Source organism: Herpailurus yagouaroundi, unplaced genomic scaffold (genome assembly GCF_014898765.1).
Source record: "Herpailurus yagouaroundi ecotype Mexico unplaced genomic scaffold, PumYag 29, whole genome shotgun sequence".
Taxonomy (NCBI): Eukaryota; Metazoa; Chordata; class Mammalia; order Carnivora; family Felidae; genus Herpailurus; species Herpailurus yagouaroundi.
This window is the reverse complement of record NW_024412377.1, coordinates 83,173,725-83,192,690: the sequence shown is the minus strand read 5'-3', so window position 1 is coordinate 83,192,690 and position 18,966 is coordinate 83,173,725. Positions and strand designations below refer to the sequence as shown.

General features: G+C 38.0%; 2 protein-coding genes across 7 annotated transcripts in view; one reads left to right on the top strand and one right to left on the bottom strand.

The window, feature by feature from the left end:
- Positions 1–11,885, bottom strand: part of KIAA0825 (KIAA0825 ortholog) — a 391,857-nt gene extending 379,972 nt beyond the window's left edge. For all 4 annotated transcript variants that reach the window (XM_040448484.1, XM_040448497.1, XM_040448491.1 and 1 more), the window contains exon 1: positions 11,765–11,885. The gene's annotated coding sequence lies outside the window, so the exon portion shown is untranslated. The remainder of the gene's footprint in view (positions 1–11,764) is intronic.
- Positions 11,886–11,910: 25 nt separating this feature from the next.
- Positions 11,911–18,966, top strand: part of SLF1 (SMC5/6 complex localization factor 1) — an 84,419-nt gene continuing 77,363 nt past the window's right edge. For 2 of the 3 annotated variants that reach the window (XM_040448524.1, XM_040448507.1), the window contains exon 1: positions 16,310–16,401. In XM_040448524.1, the coding sequence (XP_040304458.1) occupies positions 16,345–16,401 (57 nt within the window). In that variant the 5' untranslated portion in view covers positions 16,310–16,344. Of the gene's footprint in view, positions 12,036–16,309; positions 16,402–18,966 lie in introns of those variants that run through there. The other variant, XM_040448515.1, reaches the window with a different exon arrangement.

The following is an 18,966-nucleotide window of genomic DNA, read 5'->3' as shown; positions in this document are numbered from 1 at the left end:
TTGACAAACCTTTAGGTAAACTGACCTCCCCGCCCGTCAAAAAGATAAAAGACTCAAATTATTAAAATTAGAAATGAAAGAAGGGATATTACTCACATTACAGAAATAAAGAGATTATAAGGGGATACAATAAACAAATGTGTATCATCAAATTATACAATCTAGGTGAAACAAACTCTGAGAAAGATACCAAGTATTGAAATGACTAAAAATTTTTTAAAAATATGCATAGACCTATAACAAATCAACAGATTGAAGTTAATATCAGAAATCTTAGCACAAAGAGAAGCCCAGGGCCAGGTTGGCTTTATTGGTGCATTTTACCAAATATTTAAAGAGGAATTAACACCAAACCTTCACAAATTCTTCTAACAAATAGAAGCGGGGATACTTCCCAACTCATTCTCTGAGGTCAGTATTACCCTGATACCAAAACCAGACAAAAACATTACAAGAAAACTATAAACCAATATAAAGGCAAAGATACTCAACAAAACATAGCTAACTGAATCCAGCAACATATGAAAAGAATTATATACCATGACTAAGTAGGATTTATCACAAAAATGTAAGGTTGAATCACACACAAAAATGAATCAATGTAACACACTTTATTAACAGAATATAGAACAAAAACTACATAATGCTTTAAATAGATGCAGAAACGAATGTGTGGAAATCCAATAAGCTTCCATGATGAAAAACACTCAACAAACTAGGAATTGAACCCAGAAGCTGACCTCATACTTAATGGTAAAAGGCTGAAAGCTTTGCCGTTACAGTCAGGAACAAGACAAGAATATCCATTTTTTATTCTTCTAGTCAGCACTGTACTGGAAGTTCTAGTCAGGGCAATTAGGAAAGAAAAGTAAATAAAAGGCATCCAGATTTGAAAGGAAGAAGTAAAACTACCTTCACTTATAGATGACAAGATCTTGTATGTAGAAAGCTCTAAGGAAAGAAACCCCATGATTGAAGCTAACGAATACATTCAAAAAGTATGTAAGACATCAGACAAACAAAAATCAAACTGTATTTCTATATGCTAGCAATTAACAACTTGAAAATGAAATTAGGAAAACAATTTACAATACATAGCATCAAGTAGAATAAAATTTTACAATAGCATCAAGTAGAATAAAATACTACACTTAGGAAAAATTTAACAGAAGAGGTCCAAGACATTCATTGAAAACTAGAAAACCTCATTGTGAAAACTTGACTTAGCCCTAAGTAAATTAAAAGTCCGTATCTTATGGATTGAAAGATACAATATTGTGAAAGGGGCAGTAATTCCCAAATCAATCTACAAATTGAATGCGGTCTCTATCAAAATCTCAGCTGCTTATTTTGCAGAAATTAACAAACTGATCTTAAAATTCATATGGAAATACAAGGGACCCAGAATAGCAAAAACAATCTTGAAAAAGAAAAAGGAGAACACACATTTCCCGTTTTTCCAAACTTAGGACAGAGCTACAGTAATAAAGACTGTGTGACACGCTATACTTAAGGATAGAGATATAATCAATGGAATAGAATTGATGGTCCAGTAATAAATCCATACATGTCCAATTGATTTTTGATTAGAATTTCAAGAAAATTCAATAGGGAAAGATTAGTCTTTTCAAGAAATGCTGGTGAGACAACTGGATACCAACATGTAAAACTGTCAGATTTCTTCATCAGAAGACATATAAAAATTAACTCAAAATTGATGAAACACCTAACTACAAGCACAAAGTATGTTAATTAAAAAAAAAAAAAAGCCACAGGTATAAATCTCCTTGACCTTAGATTGGGCAATAGTTTCTTAAAGCAATAAAAGCAGAATTAACAAAATAAAGAGGTAAATTGGTTTTCACAAAAATTAATAACATTTGCACTTCAAAGAACACCATCAGTTAAGTGAAACAATCTACAGAATGAGAGAAAATATTTGTAAATCAAATACCTGATAAGGAAATAATATCCCACAACCTATAAAGAAATTATTATAGCGCAACAATAAAATGACAGGTAATTCCGTTTTAAAATGGCAAAGGACTTGATCAGATCTTTTCTCCAAGGAAGGCATACAAATGGCCATTAGGCACACGAAATGATGCTCAGCATCATTAGTTATTAGATAAATGCAAATTGAGACTACAAGAGGTACCACTTCACAATTCACTAGAATGGCTATGATCGAAAGACAATAGCAAGTACTGGGGAAGATGTGGAGAAACTGAAACCGGCATAAACTGCTACTGGGAATGTAAAGCACTATCCCTCACTTTGTCAGTGGGAGTATTTCCTTAAAAGCACTTTGCATTTTGTAATTATTTTTATAATATCTTTCAGGAGACTGAAAGCACATGAAAACTGGTTTGAGGTCACTTTGCTTCACGTGAATATGTTAGTTAGGGCACTTGTCATTCTGTACTACCTGCAATTACTGATTTGCTTACCTCTTTCAACCACTAAACTGAATTTTAATATTGGACTGTGCATTTTAAAACAAAAATGTGTTTGTTTATTTATTTATTTTGAGAGAGACAGACAGACGGCAGGGGGAGGGGCAGAGAGAGAGGGAGAGAGAGAATCCCACGCAGGCTCCAAGCTGTCAGCACAGAGCCCAATGCAGGGCAAAGTGGGGCTTGATCTCGTGAACCATGAGATCATGATCTGAGCCAAAATCCAGGATCAGACACTTAACTGACAGAGCCACCCAGGCACCCCTGGATTGGGCCTTCTTAATTTTTGCACCTCAGTACCTATTCAAGTGGCTGACACAGAAGAAGCACAAAGGAAAAGTTAAAGTGATATCAAAGTGTGGTACTCAGATCCTGGATGGAGCCCCAATATTCTTTCAGGGCATTCAAAATTTCAAAACTATTTTCATAATAAGACCTATGCCATTCACTAGATAGACATTTGTACTAATACTGCAAAAGCAATGATCCCCAGGCCCAAACTGCAGTCCTCAAACTGTATTAGTTGTATCAGTGGTCTATTGCTGCTGTACTAACTTCCCACAAATTTACTGTTCTAAAACCACAGAATTATATCATCTGATAGTTCTCTAGGTTAGAAGTCTTGAAATGGGTCTCACCATCCCAAAAGGAAATGGGTCAGGAGAGCTGCATTCCTTTCTGGAGGATCTGAAGAGGATGCATTATTTCCTTGCATTTTCTAACTTTTAGAAGCTGCTTTCATTCCGTGGCTCATGGCCCACTTCCCTCCTTTTCTATTTAGCTTTGTGGGTTGAGTCCTTTTCATACTGGATTACTCTGAATTCCTCTTCAGCCTCCTTCTTCCACTTTTGAGAACCATCATGATTATACTGGACCCATTTGGATAATCCAGGATAATCTCACTATTATAAGGTAAACTGATTAGCAACTTTAATTCCTCTTTGCTATATAATCTCACATATTCACAGGTTCCAGGGATCAGGATGTAGGCATCTGGGGGCAGGGCAGGGGGGAGGGGTTCGTATATCCTGTTTTAACACCTCAGTCCTAGTTCTTCAACCACACAATTGGAATAACAAGTAAAGCCAGGTTTACTTGATAATGTCCTCAATGAGGCAGTAAAGATTAGTAATTTTATGAAGTCAACCTGTGAGTACACCACACATTTTTTTTCAAAATTAACCAAATTGAGCTCTCACTTCAGGGAAAACATTAGACAACATTTGTTGCCAATGATAAAATTACAGCTTTCAAAGCAAAAATAAGAATTTTGGAAAATTCATATATTGTCAGAGGGAGAGGTTCCCAACATTTAAAAATTTTCCTGATGAGACTGCTGGTAATATTAACAAGTAGGATTTTTTGATCATGTATAATTAAAGGTATTAAGATTTGGAAGATCAGCATACCTCAATGAATCAGTGTTTTCCATATGGCCAATATTTTATGTAACAAAATCATCTGTTTATAAAAGAGTCCTTCAAAGTGCGAGATAGACCAGTAACAGATTACATAAAGTTCATTGACAGGGTTTCAGATTTCACATTGCAATTAAACTTTAAGAAATCCTACTTACTAAGTTTGGGTATAGGATCAAAGAAAAATATTCACAATGATCTGAAAAGGCCATTTAAAAAAATCCTTTCTTTTCCAACCAGATGTCTGTATGAGGTTGGATTTTGTTCACTTCAATCCAAAACAACTTATCACAACAGACTGAATACAGAAGCAGATCTAAGAATTCAGCACTCTTCTTTAAGCCAGACATTAAAGACACTGCAAAAACATAAAATAATACCACTCTTCCATTAAAACTTTCTTTGGGAATATATAATCATCTTTTTAAAAAAATGCTCTATAAGTTAATGTGTAAGGCTTTATTATTGAATTAACTACTTTTTAAAAAATATTTAATTTTAATTTATAATATAATAAATATAAGTAGATAGAATTACATACATAAAAACTCTTTTTGAGTGTAATTTTTAATAGTGTAAATTACTCCTAAACCAAAAATTTGAGAATTGCCTAGTAAGGTAAAGGAGAAAGCCCCAGAAAGATCATGATCAGATAAAGTCTATCAAAGGAATAAGCTGAGGCAGCCACACTGGGCTAGCAGGATAGAGAAGACAACATAAAAACAGGGCATGGAAGGAGGGCTCCATTTACAAAGAGCCCCACCCCCAAAGTCTTTCCCGGTCAAATCTATGATTAGCAAGGACAGAGCTCGCCCTTGAGAAGCTAAATTAGCCCACAGGCATTTGTGAGGGCAGGTATTAATATATGCTAGAAAAGGAAAGAATGATGTTTTACAAAATTATAGAGGAATAAATTAACATGTGATTATCCACAAAACTTGCGTTTAAAAATATTAGTGTGAAAAAAATATCAGTGAGCTGGTCTAAAATAGCAAGAAACATGGATAAAAAATGTCATCATGCCAATGAAGCCCAGAATAATATTCACTGCTATCAGTAAAAATTAAGACTTCATCAGTAAAATGCTTCTCAAAAAGAGCTCCTATCACTCCTCAATTTAAATTACATAAACTCCAGACTTAAACTGTTGGATTAGCTGTGTTCCCCAAAGGGAAAATGGAAAATTCAGGTCACATGGTACGGATGCTAGAAACAACTACAACTGTACAATGTCTCTGACACTCAATGAATGGCCTGAGTCAGAGAAGAGCCCTTTTCAGTAACCTTAGCAAACAAACAATGAAAGGGACAGAAAAGGACGGCCATAGTAACCAACTGGAAAATAGAGTAATTACGTCCCCTAAATAGGACAAACAAGTCTTTTCTTGGAAGCATGATAAAAAAAAAAAAAAAAAAGCCCTAAATTTAGATTCTTAAGACCTAACTTTTGGCTCAAGTCGCATTTCCTGAGTTACCTGGGCAACTTAAACTACCTCTTTAGTTTTCATTTCCTTATGTAAGATAATAAAGTTAGTCTAAATCTCTTGCTTTAAAATTCAACTGTAAAGCACAGTAACAAACACATCCTGTATCCAAATCCTAAAGTCACACACATCTAAAATAAAAATACACGCTAGTACTCACCAAACAGATGAGTTATAATCTGCCATTTGAAAAGCACTGAATTGATTGACATCCACAATTCCTTGTTAAAAACAAAAGTGAGGGGGTTGCCTACAAAACTGTAATATCATGATCTTTTTAACTACAGAAGTATGTTTGGGAGGAAGAAAAATGTACATTCACAAAAATGGATATTTGGGCTAATATTCAACTATGGATATTAACATTACTCCGGTTTTTGAGATTGTATTTATTGGATACCTGAATTTAGAAAAATTTTTAAAGTTTATTTATTTTGGGGGCGGGGGCCCAAGGGAAGAAAGTAGGGACAGAGAGGGAGAGACAGAATCCAAAGCAGGCTCTGCACTGTCAGCACAGAACCCAACACGGGGCTTGATCTCAAGAACTGTGAGACCCTGAGACAAAATCAAGAGTCAGACCATTAGCCCAATGAGCTACCCAGGTGCCCCATGAATTGAGAAATTTAAACAGCATATTGTGTTTGACTACCTAATGTCAAAAAATCAGTTGCTTAGCTAATGTTTGCATTTTTCCAACTGCTATTTGGATCTTATGATTCCTCAACTGTTCACTGGCTAACAAAACTGTGTCATAAAATATGGGAAGTTGTTGATCTAAGAATATGTCCCTCAAATGTTAATAATGTCAATGTTTGGCAGCAGGGATTGTACTTGTCTTAGAGGAGGTTAGGGCAGACAGTAAAAGTAAGAGTTGAGGGTCACCTGGGTGGCTCAGTCGGTTGAGCGTCAGACTCTTGATTTCAACTCAGGTCATGATACCAGGGTCGTGGGATTGAGTCCCTTGTTGGGCTCCAAACTCAGCATAGAGCCTGCTGAGGATGCTCTCTCTCTTTCTCCCTCTGTGCCTATCCCTCCACTTACTCTCTAAAAAAAACAAAAAAAAAAAAAAAACCCAGCTCTTAAAAAAAAAAAATCAAGAGTTTAAGTTTAAACACACTTGTAAATTATAGCATGTGACAACTACCAATTATTTTTACTAATAGCTAACATTATATTGGGCACTGGGTAACATGACATTCCTCTCTAACAGATGACTTTGGATCACATATTCCCCATTGTGCTGCTGAAGCTTTCTTAAAACAGCACAGCAGTCTGACTTCCTTGCTCTTTCCCTTCTTCCCTCCCTCCTTCCAGCCTTTGCAGGTGGTCAGACCTGCACTGAGGCCTGAAGGCACTTCCCTCCTACTCTTGCTGCCCCTTCTTTATCTTTCACAGGCCTCTTCCCCAATAAACCTCTAGGAAGTCTAAACCCCTCTTGGGATCTTTTTTTCCGGGAATTTGAGCCAACAAAGAAAGTCAATACAAGTCTTGCCACCATATTAAACTCTATGCATCATTATTAAATCTTCGCACAAAACTTATGAACACATTATCACTATTTTCATTTTAAAAATAAGGAAACAAACACTAAGAACAGAAAAATATCTTTCCCAGAGTCTCACAACTAGTGACAGAGCTGGGATTTGAACTGTTTGCCTTCAGAGTTAGAGCCCAGACCTTATTTTAAAGCAATTACGCTACATTAAACAACAAAACTAGACAAATCCCTAACAACATTCTTTCTGATGCCTGTGTGCTTTCACACATTATCACACTTAATCCTAATAAATCTATAAAGTTGATATTAGCACTTGACAGATGAACAAATTGGAGCTCAAATAACTTAAGTAAATCCTTTCAAATCATGTGTAAGTTCATGAATTTGAGCTCATATGCAGGTCTTATCTGAATTCAGCTACTTTACATTTTACTGTTTTGCCTAATTAATCAAAATAACTTTTTTTTAGTTTTAGCTAATTTTGCTGAGAATGTGATTCAGCAAAGAATCCACCAAATGATTTAAACAGCTATATGTTTCTTCTCTGTGAGTACACGGGTATTCATAAATATTATAGATACTCTGTTAGCAACTTAAGCCTGAGCCACCTCTCTCCTTACTGACTTGTACCAAAGTTTACAGGAAAATTGCTGGGGCACTGTTTCAAAAACCTGTCTCCAATAACATGTCAGCAGTTGAGGATGGCAGGCAGTATTCTGTTCACACTTCCTGATACTTTTTAATATTTCTATGCTGATTTTTACCTTTATCTCTTGATTCAACTGCAGACTTTTGTGTGCACCACTCAAAAACTTCCCTTAACCAGAGTCACCTGAAGAGGTAAGTCAGGCGTCTGTAGAATCATCATGTCTAAGGATTAATCCCTGGTTGTTTCCCAGCCTCTAAAAGAACACAGCCTAGCAGTACTGTGCAGTAAGTCAGTCAGAGCTGCGTGTTGGAAGTAAGTCAGCAACATATGCAAACATTGGAAGGTGGGTGAGGCAAGGTGCGGGGGTTTTTTGGTGTTGTTTTGTTATTTTGTTTTTCTGTAGCAAAGGCCTGTGGAAGATCTTCCAAAAGTGGCAATCCTGGAGATCTGCGCGCAGGCAGATAAGGAAGAGGAGACCCAAGACTGACCCCATCGTGGAGGTCCTGGACCCACTCCTGGGAGGAAAGAGGCAAGGGTCCCCTTCCCAGTGACTTCAAATGAGGAAACTGAGACCTAGACACAGGCAGGTAGTTGCTCAGAGTCACAGACATCAGTAAGGGGCAGGAGCCACGGAGACCAGGAGTAGAAGACCTCACGGCTTCAGAGAATCCCCACCCCCAGCCAAACCTGAACCCCCAACAGCATCTCAGCTAGGTGCCAGTGCCCAGCCCCCACCCTGTTGGAACAAAGAGTTTATAAACCAATCCCCACACTACTGATGTGAATCCATGTCCTCTCAGGGAGAAGCCCCAGAAACGCAGTGCTAGATGGACCCTTAGAGTCCCCTCCCACCTCTGGCTGGGCCTGAGCCCTGAGTCTCAGCCATCCATTCACTAAGAAGGACAGGACTACTCCCTAACCAGGTGAGCAGATTGGGGGTAGGGGGTAATAGGCAGGTGCTGGATTGGGGCTGGAGTAGAATGGACAATTTTTCATTTATTTTTAGTTGATTTGTATAGTCTCTAATTTTTAATCTATAACACATGAGGGTGGGTTTAAATGATCTATAAAGTCCCTTCAGCTGTAAAATCCTCTGACTTTAGCTGACTCCCAAGTATTACTCTGAGTATTTGAGAAATGATCCTCAGAGAAATAAATTTCCCTTTGTGTATACACCTAGTTAGTAGATGAGCCAGGATTAAAATCCAAATAGAGGCAGTATAGCAAAGTGGGTAAGGTAGTGGCCTCTGAAGCGAGCAATGGTTCAAATCACAGCTCTGGCACCTGATGATTATGGTAACCTAGGACCATTTGCAAGCTTATCTTTGCTTTAGTTTTCTCATCTGTAAAAGCAGGGTAATAATACTCTCTATATAGTTCTGTGAGGATAAAATAGAACACTGCATAGCACAGTGTAAACTACAATAAATATTAGGTATTCTCTTATCTCCCATCTCACTGTCCCATTTTCTTCGCAAGGGACCACATTGCCTTTTAAGGATGAGTGTGGAGTGGACATTACATTTCAGCATTAAAGTGAGTTTTGATAAATAAGTATGTGGTAAGACCCTTTAAAAAAAAACGCATGTACAAATACTTCTCTGTGGATAAAGAACATTTTGAAAAGCAATCACTCCTTCAGTAAATGTTTACTGAGCCCCTACCCTATGCCAGACACTGTGCTAAATGCTGAATATGGGATAATGGACAAAAGATACAGTCTCAACCTTCATAGCAGTAACATTGGATTGAAAACAAACACCTGAGATCTACCTATGAACTACGCAAATACCTTTCACACAGTGAAGTTAATACAATGTAATAAAATGAACATTAGTATTTGAGACTAGCTGTACATATATACTTGTGTTTATAAAATAGGATATTCTTTATAACTAAGTTCTATGTTATTTATAATATTGGTCATTTCAATGAAATTTTAGTAAATTCCCTGACAATTAGGCTACTTCTTCGCTACATAAAATAGAATACTGGAACGGGTATGTTTAATTAAGGATACTCTCTTAAAATGTGTGATAAGCACCATCTGTCTGAGGGTTACATGAATGAAATGTAACAGTTTTGCTAATAACCAATAAATAGCAATTCCTTACAGGGCATTACAAAGTTCAATTTTATGAAGTTTGTGCTCATTCATTTTCTTTTTAAAAAAAAATTTTTTTAATGTTTATTTTTTTAGAGAGAGAGAGCACACACGCATGAGTGGGGGAGGAGCAGAGAGAGAGGGGGACACAGAACCTGAAGCAGTCTCCAGGCTCTGAGCTGTCAGCACAGAGCCCCATGTGGGGCTCTAACTCACGAACAATGAGATCATGACCTGAGCCGAAGTCTGATGCTTAACTGGCTGAGCCACCCAGGCGCCCCTCATTTTTCTTTTTCTTCATGTGTTGTGTGTGTCTGTGTGTGTGTGTGGTGGGGGGAGAGAGGGAGATAGAGAGAGACAGAGAAAGAGAAGAAACACCTGTCTAAAAAGACAGCTGATATTCTGGAGTTAGAGTCATCTATATCCTGATGGTCTTTAGATTATTTACATTTGAGTTAGGAAGCTAAAAGAGGCCAAGAATCAACATAGAAAAGAAGCCGGATTATTCATATGACAAAGGTACTTCATGGTGATACCTTAAATCCTTAACACATTCCTTAATCTTTAATACTTTAACGTAAGGAATCCGTTAACCCATTAACACATCCCTAAAATCTCTTTATACTCCAGTTTTGCTATCCCTCTGACTTCTGAATGTGACATACTGTCTATCCAATTTTACGTGAGAATAAAAAGAATGATTCTGTTATAGGTATTTATGAGTATAAAGCACAGTAAAAAGAGCCCAAGTTTAGGTGTCACGTAGACTGTTCAAATCTCAATTGTGCCATTTGATTATATAATTTGTGGGAATGTTTTTCAGTCTCAGTCACAATGTTTTTGAGTCTCAGTAGAAAACGTTGGCAAAACAGGGATAATACAAGTTTTCTTGTAGAATGATAGTAACTTCAAGGAATGTACCGTGCCTGGCAAACGCTAGCTATTTGTGGTATTAGTCGTTGGCTGTATACATTTCAAGGACCACAAATCAAGGGTAAGAATACCAAAAGATCACTGCGTGTCTAAAAAGCTAGTTGCTATATTGACACATGTAATTTCCCTTCAATTATTTACAATCCTTTCAAATGGAGAACACAAGTTTAAATAAACATGGTAAAATTGGGACCGAATGAGGATATTATAAAAGTTGGTTGAACTGTGAATCAACAAGGAGATGAGAATATCAATGTGCTGTCCTAAATATGGTTGCATGACTCTCAAAAGGTAAAAAGGAATTTGGCTAATGCATCAGAGGCTTCTTTTTTTTTAGGGTAATTTCTAGAACTCTTTTTGGAACCGGCTGTTTGGGAATAAAAATCAGCTGCCTTTTACGGGGAAAAGTAATGATTTAAATAGAAGGTGCTGAGGGCAAACTACTTACCTGAAGAAAGTGCATACATAAAAGCCAAGGTTCTCTAAATGACATATTTCAAACCTTCCACTGAGAGAACACCTTTCCTCTCATCATCTCTCCATCGCAAGCAATTTTCTCTTTACAATTATTGTGGGTACCTCAGTCTTCAAAATTCTCCCCAATCCTTCATTACGGAGGAAACCTGGAGCAGAGCAAGAGCACTTCTGTCTGAAGCTACACCTACTTTCCCCCTCGTGATCACAGGTTTCCTAAAGCTAAAACGTACATCTACAGTCCAGGAGCTCGTGGTAGTCAGGAAAACAAAGCACCTTCTTACCCAATTCAAACAGCGGCGGGAACGTTTAATTCCAAACATGAACGACTCCCTCATCCCAAACATTTGTAAAAGGTGCAACCCAAGGCAATGGAAACAGCCAGGACAAGGATGGTAAAGGAGCTCTCGAAAATCGAGAGTGACTAAATGCTGCCAATGGGAGAGTAATGACACTCCTTGGATACTGGACGACTCGCTACTACAAATCGCGGTACACATTGTCTTTGGCCTCAGTTGGGATTCCGAGGTCGAGTTCCAAGTTGGAGATGGACTGTCCTCGTGGAGAACGGGGTGAGCCGGAATCCCGGGGCCTTTTCCAGCAGCAGCGAGTCAAACGCTTTAGGGCTGGATGCAGACTCCTGGTTCAACCCTCTCCCGCTCACTTCTTGGTCTTGCTAAGATGCTACACCGGGCCCCGACCGGTCGGAACTATCAGCCCCAGGAGGCAACCCAGAAAAATGACTTACCCGTCTCCCACGTCTGACGCACATCTAGCAGAACCTGGCCCAGCCGCCAGAACCCAGTCAGGCACCCGCTCGGACCACCCTGACGACGGATCGAGAGCGTCACTGACAACCACCCGGAAATGGTACCATAGCTTCCGGGGCCGCCTAGCGCGCGGCGGGAAATTATTTCCCAGAGCCCGGATTAGTGAGGTAGCGAGTGCTGCAGCGGCAGTCGTCTCCCCTGTCACCACCGCCACCCGAGGGAAGCAGCCCAGACTCTCCGGCAGGGAAGGTAAAGGGCCTCAGCTCGGAAGACACAGTGTACCCTGACTCTCTGGGGTTGTTTCCTCATTGCCCCCGAAGTTTCTGCGGCGCCCGGCTGTGAGATTGGGAAGGGGCTGGGGTTGAGCGCCGGCGGTGCCCGCTTCTCCTGCCTTCCGCAGCCACCATTCGTTCCCACTCGCCCGGCCTCGCTGAGCTCTGCGCCCGCGTTGGTGGGCTGCGGCCGCAGACCCCGCCCCGCTCCGCCCTTGCCGCGGCTGGGACCGCCGCCGGGAGTCTCCGCAGTGCAGGGCTGAGCGGCTTCCCCCGCCTCCTGTTTGCGCAGCTCGGCTGGTCGATCTTCTGCCAGGAAGGCGCTAGGCCACCGGCGTCTCTCGTTTCCATAGAACCGACTGGGACGCCTCTCGCTGAGTCTCTTGGCTGCTTTCCATAATTTAGCGTCAGTGCAGGTGGCTCGGATCCCCCGGGCCCACCTACCAGTGACGGGGAAAGTGGTGCCATTCTTTTCTCCCTGGTAGAATTTTTTAACGTAACCAAATGGTAATAATCATGTATTTGCGGCTACTGTATGCCTTTAAACATACGCACACACTTTTCCTAAAAGAAGGGTGTACGTTCCTGGAGGTTATAATATCTTAGCTGCCTGAGTCTGGGAACAAGAATAATCATTTTCACATTTCCTCCCACTTCCAAAGTGTCTGATTAAATATTGAAAAAAAATTTTTTTGGTTTGTCTCAGATACTTCCTGTCAGGATTTGACCCAGAAATTAGATGGAGCCTGATTTTTGGACGTCACCAGCTCTTTTTTTTTTTGACAAATGACTATCCTGTCCCCCTCCCCAATTTTTTTTTTCGTTGAGACTTTAGGTATGAACATTTAAATTGAATTTACAGTAGACGTGTGACGACAGAGTGCCTAGTGAACTTTTTGGTTTATGTTAAGTTATGCCTCAGTACCTAGAAGTATCTGTTGATATGCAAGGTGTTCTCGTTTTAGGAACTTTTCATAACTTGTATTGCAGGTGTTCAGTACATAAGTTGAATATCGGGGGTGTATTTTTATGTCTAAGTTGACTATATCTGATTTAAAGAGTATTGTTAATTTAAATGAATCAGGATGTTTTAAACACTTGAACGTATAAATTACTGTGAGACCATTAGCCTTCAAGTAATGCAGATAAGCCCCTTTTAGATCTGTTTTCTAAGTAACGATTTTTTTTTTTTTGCCTGTTGACTTCGGTTCAATTGTATGGTGTAATATTTTCTTGCTTCCTTAAAGCAGAAAGCATAATCATGTGAAACAGTCTTTGAAACAGTGGTTAAATGTGGCTACCTTTCATAATCAAAATTCATACCTCTTATGACTTCATAATAGTATCCAAAATTTTCATGGAAATGTTTTTTTTTTAACCAATAGTATAGCTTTATTAACTAAAGAGTATTTTTCTTATTCTAAGGTAATCTTTTCATTGCTTAAACACTTTATAAAATGAACAATTGCATATAGACTGAATAATAAAACCTAAAGAAAGTACAGAATCCTCTTTCTCAATAAGACAACTATAATGAAATAATGTAACTCTTGTAATTGTCCATAAATATGCTAATGGAAAACATATCCTGCACAATGTATTATGTACTCTTTCTAACCTTCTAAGGACATCTTATTGCTTAAAAGTAAAGTCTCCCTGAAACTTTTTTTAAGTTATTTTTTAGAGGTTTATTGATTTTGAGAGAGTGAGAGCATGAGCAGGGGGCAGGGCAGAGAGAGGGAGAGAGAACCTCAAACAGGCTCCATATTGTCAGTGCAGAGCCCGATGTGGGGCTCCAACCCATGAGCTACAAATCATGATATAAGCTGAAACCAGGAGTTGGACACTTAACCAACTGAGCCACCCAGGTGCCCCAAAATATCCCTGAAACTTTTTTTTAATATTTATTTTTGAGAGAGAGAGAGAGAGAGCGCTCGTGCACAGGTGGGCAAGAGGCAGAGAGGGAGACACAGAATCTGAAGCAGGCTCTCAGCTGTCAGCACAGAGCGCAACATGGGCCAAAGTCAGATGCTTAACGGACTGAGCCACCCAGGTGCCCCTCCCTGAAACTTTTAGGTTGACTTAGTTTTTACTTTCTTTGTATCAAAATTACTTTGAAATAGGCTGTTTCCTTGTTCTTGATGGAGAAAAGCCCATATGAATTAGTCTAGTAATTAATTCATCTGAGATCCATTTTGAAAAGAAAATAATGAAAATTTACTTTTTCGTAATAAAAAAAAATGGCACTCTTTAGATTGTTCCTAGAAATGCGTTGAAATTTTAGACATTAGTGTTATTTTTTTAATTATGTTTACATATTTTCAGTAATACTGTTTATTTAAATATCTCCTCACCCTCATAGTAGATTCCTTTTCCTGCAGTATATTTTTCTTTTGTACTAGCTAAAAATAGGTTAAGTTGTAAAATTATAATGTGGTTAAAAGTATTAGGCTAAATTCTGAAATTTAAGTTCGTGGTATTGTAGAAAAGGCGTTTAGAAACAGAAACAGGCAGATATTTGAACCAAACCTTGGTTTCACCATTTTGCTAGCTGTGTACCCTTGAGCTAGTTTCTTAATCGCTAAGATTCTCTAGTATCCTCATCCGTATAAGAAGGGTAAACAGCACTTAAATTGTCACTAAGGGAAGGAACTAACATGTAGTATACAGACTATAGTTAGGTCCTCATTAAGAGTGAACTCTTGCTTGTTTAACTTTATATCTTATGCTTCTACTAAGTAATTAATACAAAGTTCCTAGTGTACTTAAAGCAGGTTTGACTTTCATCCCCCATAGCTAGCCAACATAGACGGTCTATCCATTCTTTTTTCCCTGAACATGGCCCCTCTTGTCCATCTTGTTTCCTTAAGGGTGGCTTTATCCATAAAAATAGCATCTCCAGTGCACTTGTTCCTTGTATGGTACTGGATAGATAGAATATCTCCGTAAGTCCTCTTAACCTGCCATTTCTTCCTCACCAGAGTCATTCTGCTGCAACTTCATTTGCTCCCTCTTCTGCTAAATTTACCGTCAAAAAGACTGAGTATGACTGCTCCTTTCCCAAGTAATGCCATTGGAATAAGAGCATGCCTTTGGTCTCACCACTGGAGACCTATACACACTGGAGGCAAATACACACAAGCACACATATTTTGTATCTTTAAAGGAAGAGGCAGGAATGGACACTACATCTTTAAGAAAAAAATTCCAAAGGCCAGCTGAATGAAATTAAAAAAGGCCTCATTTGGCTGTTAGGCCAAGAGGGTACATACAGAATTCCTAAATTTCGCTTGATGTTACCGCATTCAGAGCCAAACAGTAATCTACTCACTATGAATACAATGATTTGTATATACCTTTTGTGATACTGGTTAAAACAGAGATCCAACCCTTTGACCCTTTTTCACTTATTTGCTTTCCCTGTTAAACGCTTTAGGTAGGAGAAACCATGAAAATCTTAAAACTCTTGACAAAGCAGCAGTATTGATTGTATTTAAGACTTGGTATATCCTTTCCAGAAAAGGGAAGTTTAGAAGTGATTTTCTTTAGTAGATTTAAAATCAAAAGAGAGGTAGGTTTAAAAGCAAAATAGTTCCCTAGAATAACATTAAGAAACTTTAGTTTTCAGTTTTCAGTTACTTACTGGTTGCCTTGAAAGGATGAAGAATATTCACTGGCATGGAAAAATGAACATGATAATATTTTAAATAAAACTTAAAATACAGAACTATATCATCTCAGTTTTGTTTATATATATATGTTATTTTTTCACATACATAAACTTTTAAGTAAATCCTTTATCTTAATTATTAGCATACAACTTAAAGGATGCATTATGGTTGATCATAAAATCAATGTAATCAGAAGATCAGACGTTTATGCTTATTTTTCTACCACAAACTTTGTTGAGCATCCCTGCCCATTTTTTGCAGCACTTTATTCTTTCACTCAGTGGTTTACACCCTGGTTTTTTATCCTCCCTCCTGAACCAGACCTTTGCATTCAACTATATTCCTACTGTATTGTCTCTACTTCTCCCTGACTTCTCTTTTCTATACACTTGGTCATATTCTTCAGTTATGTTCTAGCTATGTGTCATTGTAAAGAATTCATAGACCCTAAAAAGCTAGTACATAATAAAATGTTCTTAATTATGAGTGCTATAGGTTTATTTGCATTTCCAACCAACACCAACTGCACAGGAATTTCAGGCATCAGGGATAGGCCCATGTGGGAGATATTTTGGGAAAGTCCACACCACAGAGACATTTGCTTTCTCTGCATAAATGCCAGCTCTGTTCACAATCATTATCTGCTTAGTTGTGTGTATTATATGGTTCAAGGTAAGTAACTATTTTTTTAAATACTATGTTTAAAAAAATTATTACAAAAGTATTTTCTTGTAACTAAGAATGTAGTGTGTAATTTTTCACTTTTTGAGGGTAAAGGTAAAACCTTTAACTTTAAATAAATGCTCTCTGTTTTCTCTTCTTTTTGTTGTGTTAGGATAGTAGCTTCTGTGTGAATGCTTGAAGGACCACTCCCTACAAGTTCTAGAAAAAGCTATCATTTCCTTAGAAATACCAATGATAGAATTATATTGCAGCATGTTTACTTACTTTCTTGCACTGGAAGACATCTGGCAGTTAGCCCTTGATCCTCCGTACCCCAGAACATATCACCCACATAAAACTTGACCCTTCTTATGAGGACTTTGAATTATTTGAGTCATTAGTAGTTATTAAACCAGTATTATATAATCCTCTCTTTGGGCTTATTGGCATATCAGGCTGTTGTTTCTTGTTTTCTTAATCCTGCAGGGTCATAGGAAGAATCATTAAACCACTGATTTAATAAATATAAATAACACTACTCATGTATCTATAAATGTCTTTTTCTATGTATACAAATATCAATTTTTTCATGTATCTGTATGAATTATATCAGTGATCCAGCCCATAAGTTTGTCATAGGATTAGAGTATTAAAAAGCATTGCTAAATCTATTGTAAACTGTTACTTAAACTAGAACACTTGCTAATAGGATGCTACTCGATTAGGTTAATGGAATTTATTTTTATTTTTTTTTCATGTTTGTTTATTTTCAGAGAGGGAGAGAGAAAGAGAGAGAGAGAGGGGAGAGAATTCCAAGCAGGCTCTGTGTTGTCAGTGTGGAGCCTGATGGGGGGCTGGAACTAACAAACCCCATGAGACCATGACCTGAGCCAAAATTGAGTCTGGATGCTCCATCGACTGAGCCACCCTGGTGCCCCCGGAATTTGTTTTTAAAAAATTGTGCTAGTTAGTTTGTGCCATCGCTAGGATTCACACTTCTGTGAAAGTTTAGCTAATAGCCCAGTTTTTCTGATAAACTTGTAAATAAGTGCCCTGTATTTTTATTTGCTTTTTAACATTAGTATTTGCATAATGTTTGAATCAGGACATGCTGTTATTTCACACCTCCCTTCTTCTTGCTTGTTTAGTTTCAGTTTCATTTTTAATTGTTTTTCAGAGGAAAGAAATTGCTTTAAAAGAGCTTTCCTGATTTCTATTAAGTAGTTGGGTCTGTTTTCATTTTACTGTGGACTCTTGCTGTGATAGAAAATGCTGTTAAATATACAAAATGGATGTATTTATTCCACTGCAAACAAAGTATGATTTAAGATGAAAAGTTTGCATGATGCACATCCAAGTCATTTAATAATTTATATATCAAAATGTGCGAAAATGCCAATAATCATAAACATTCCGGGGCCCCTGGGTGACTCCGTCAGTAGAGCACTGGACTCTTGATTTTGGCTCTGGTGATGATCTCATGGTCGTGGCATGGAGCCCAGCGTCTGGCTCCATGCGGAGTGTGGAGCTTGCTTGGGATTCTCTCTCTCTTCTCTGCCCTTCTCCCCAACTTGCCTGCTGTCTCTTTCTCTAAATAAACATTAAAAAAATAATAATAAACATTCCAATTATAGAATAGCTGTTAATTAACTTGATTGAAAAGAGGAATATAGTATTTTTCCCCCTTGTAGTTCTATATAACATCTAGTTCTCAGGAAGCAGAAGAATAAAATTTAAAGGACAATCTTTAAATAGAACATTCTGGATAATAATGTTACAGTGATTTTGTATTCATTGCTTTCTGTATGTATATTCTGATTATTTAACAGTCTATATATGTCAATATTTTAGAAAAGCCAGATGAGCAAAATTTTAGGTTTTTAAAGCTAATCAGCCTCTCTTTTGGCAACATTTCTTCGAATAGCCTACTAAATAGCTTTTTGAATCTTTAAAATACATAAACAAAATAAATGTAGTAGGTAATATAAATATGACTAAAACACTTGTGTTCCTCTGATAAAAGTGGCTCTCAAGAAATATAAAAAGTTAGATTGCTTTTCCACTAGAATACCGAGATGATCTTCACCAGTATTTTGAATCTCACTTACCTAATATTTGTTAAAGGACCTACCATTTTCTTTTTGTTTGTTTTAATTCTTTTTTATTATTCTTTGGGGGGCACCTGAGTGGCTCAGTTGTTAAGCATCTGACTTTGGCTCACGTCATGCTCTCTTAGTCCATGAGTTAGAGTCCTGTGCCTGGCTCTGCCCTGACAGCTCAGAACCTGGAGCCTGCTTGGGATTTTGTGTCTCCCTCTGTGCCCTTCCCCTGCTCTTTCTCGCTCTCTCTTTCTAAAATAAACATTAAAAAAAAAAAGAAAATACCAAGATGATCTTCACTGGTGTGTTGAATTTCACTTACCTAGTATTTCTTTTTTTTTTTTTAGTTTTTTTTTTTTTTAACATCTATTTATTTTTGAGAGACAGAGAGAGAGACCACAAGCAGGGGAGGAGCAGAGAGAGAGGGAGGCACAGAATCCAAACCAGGCTCCAGGCTTTAAGCTGCCAGCACAGA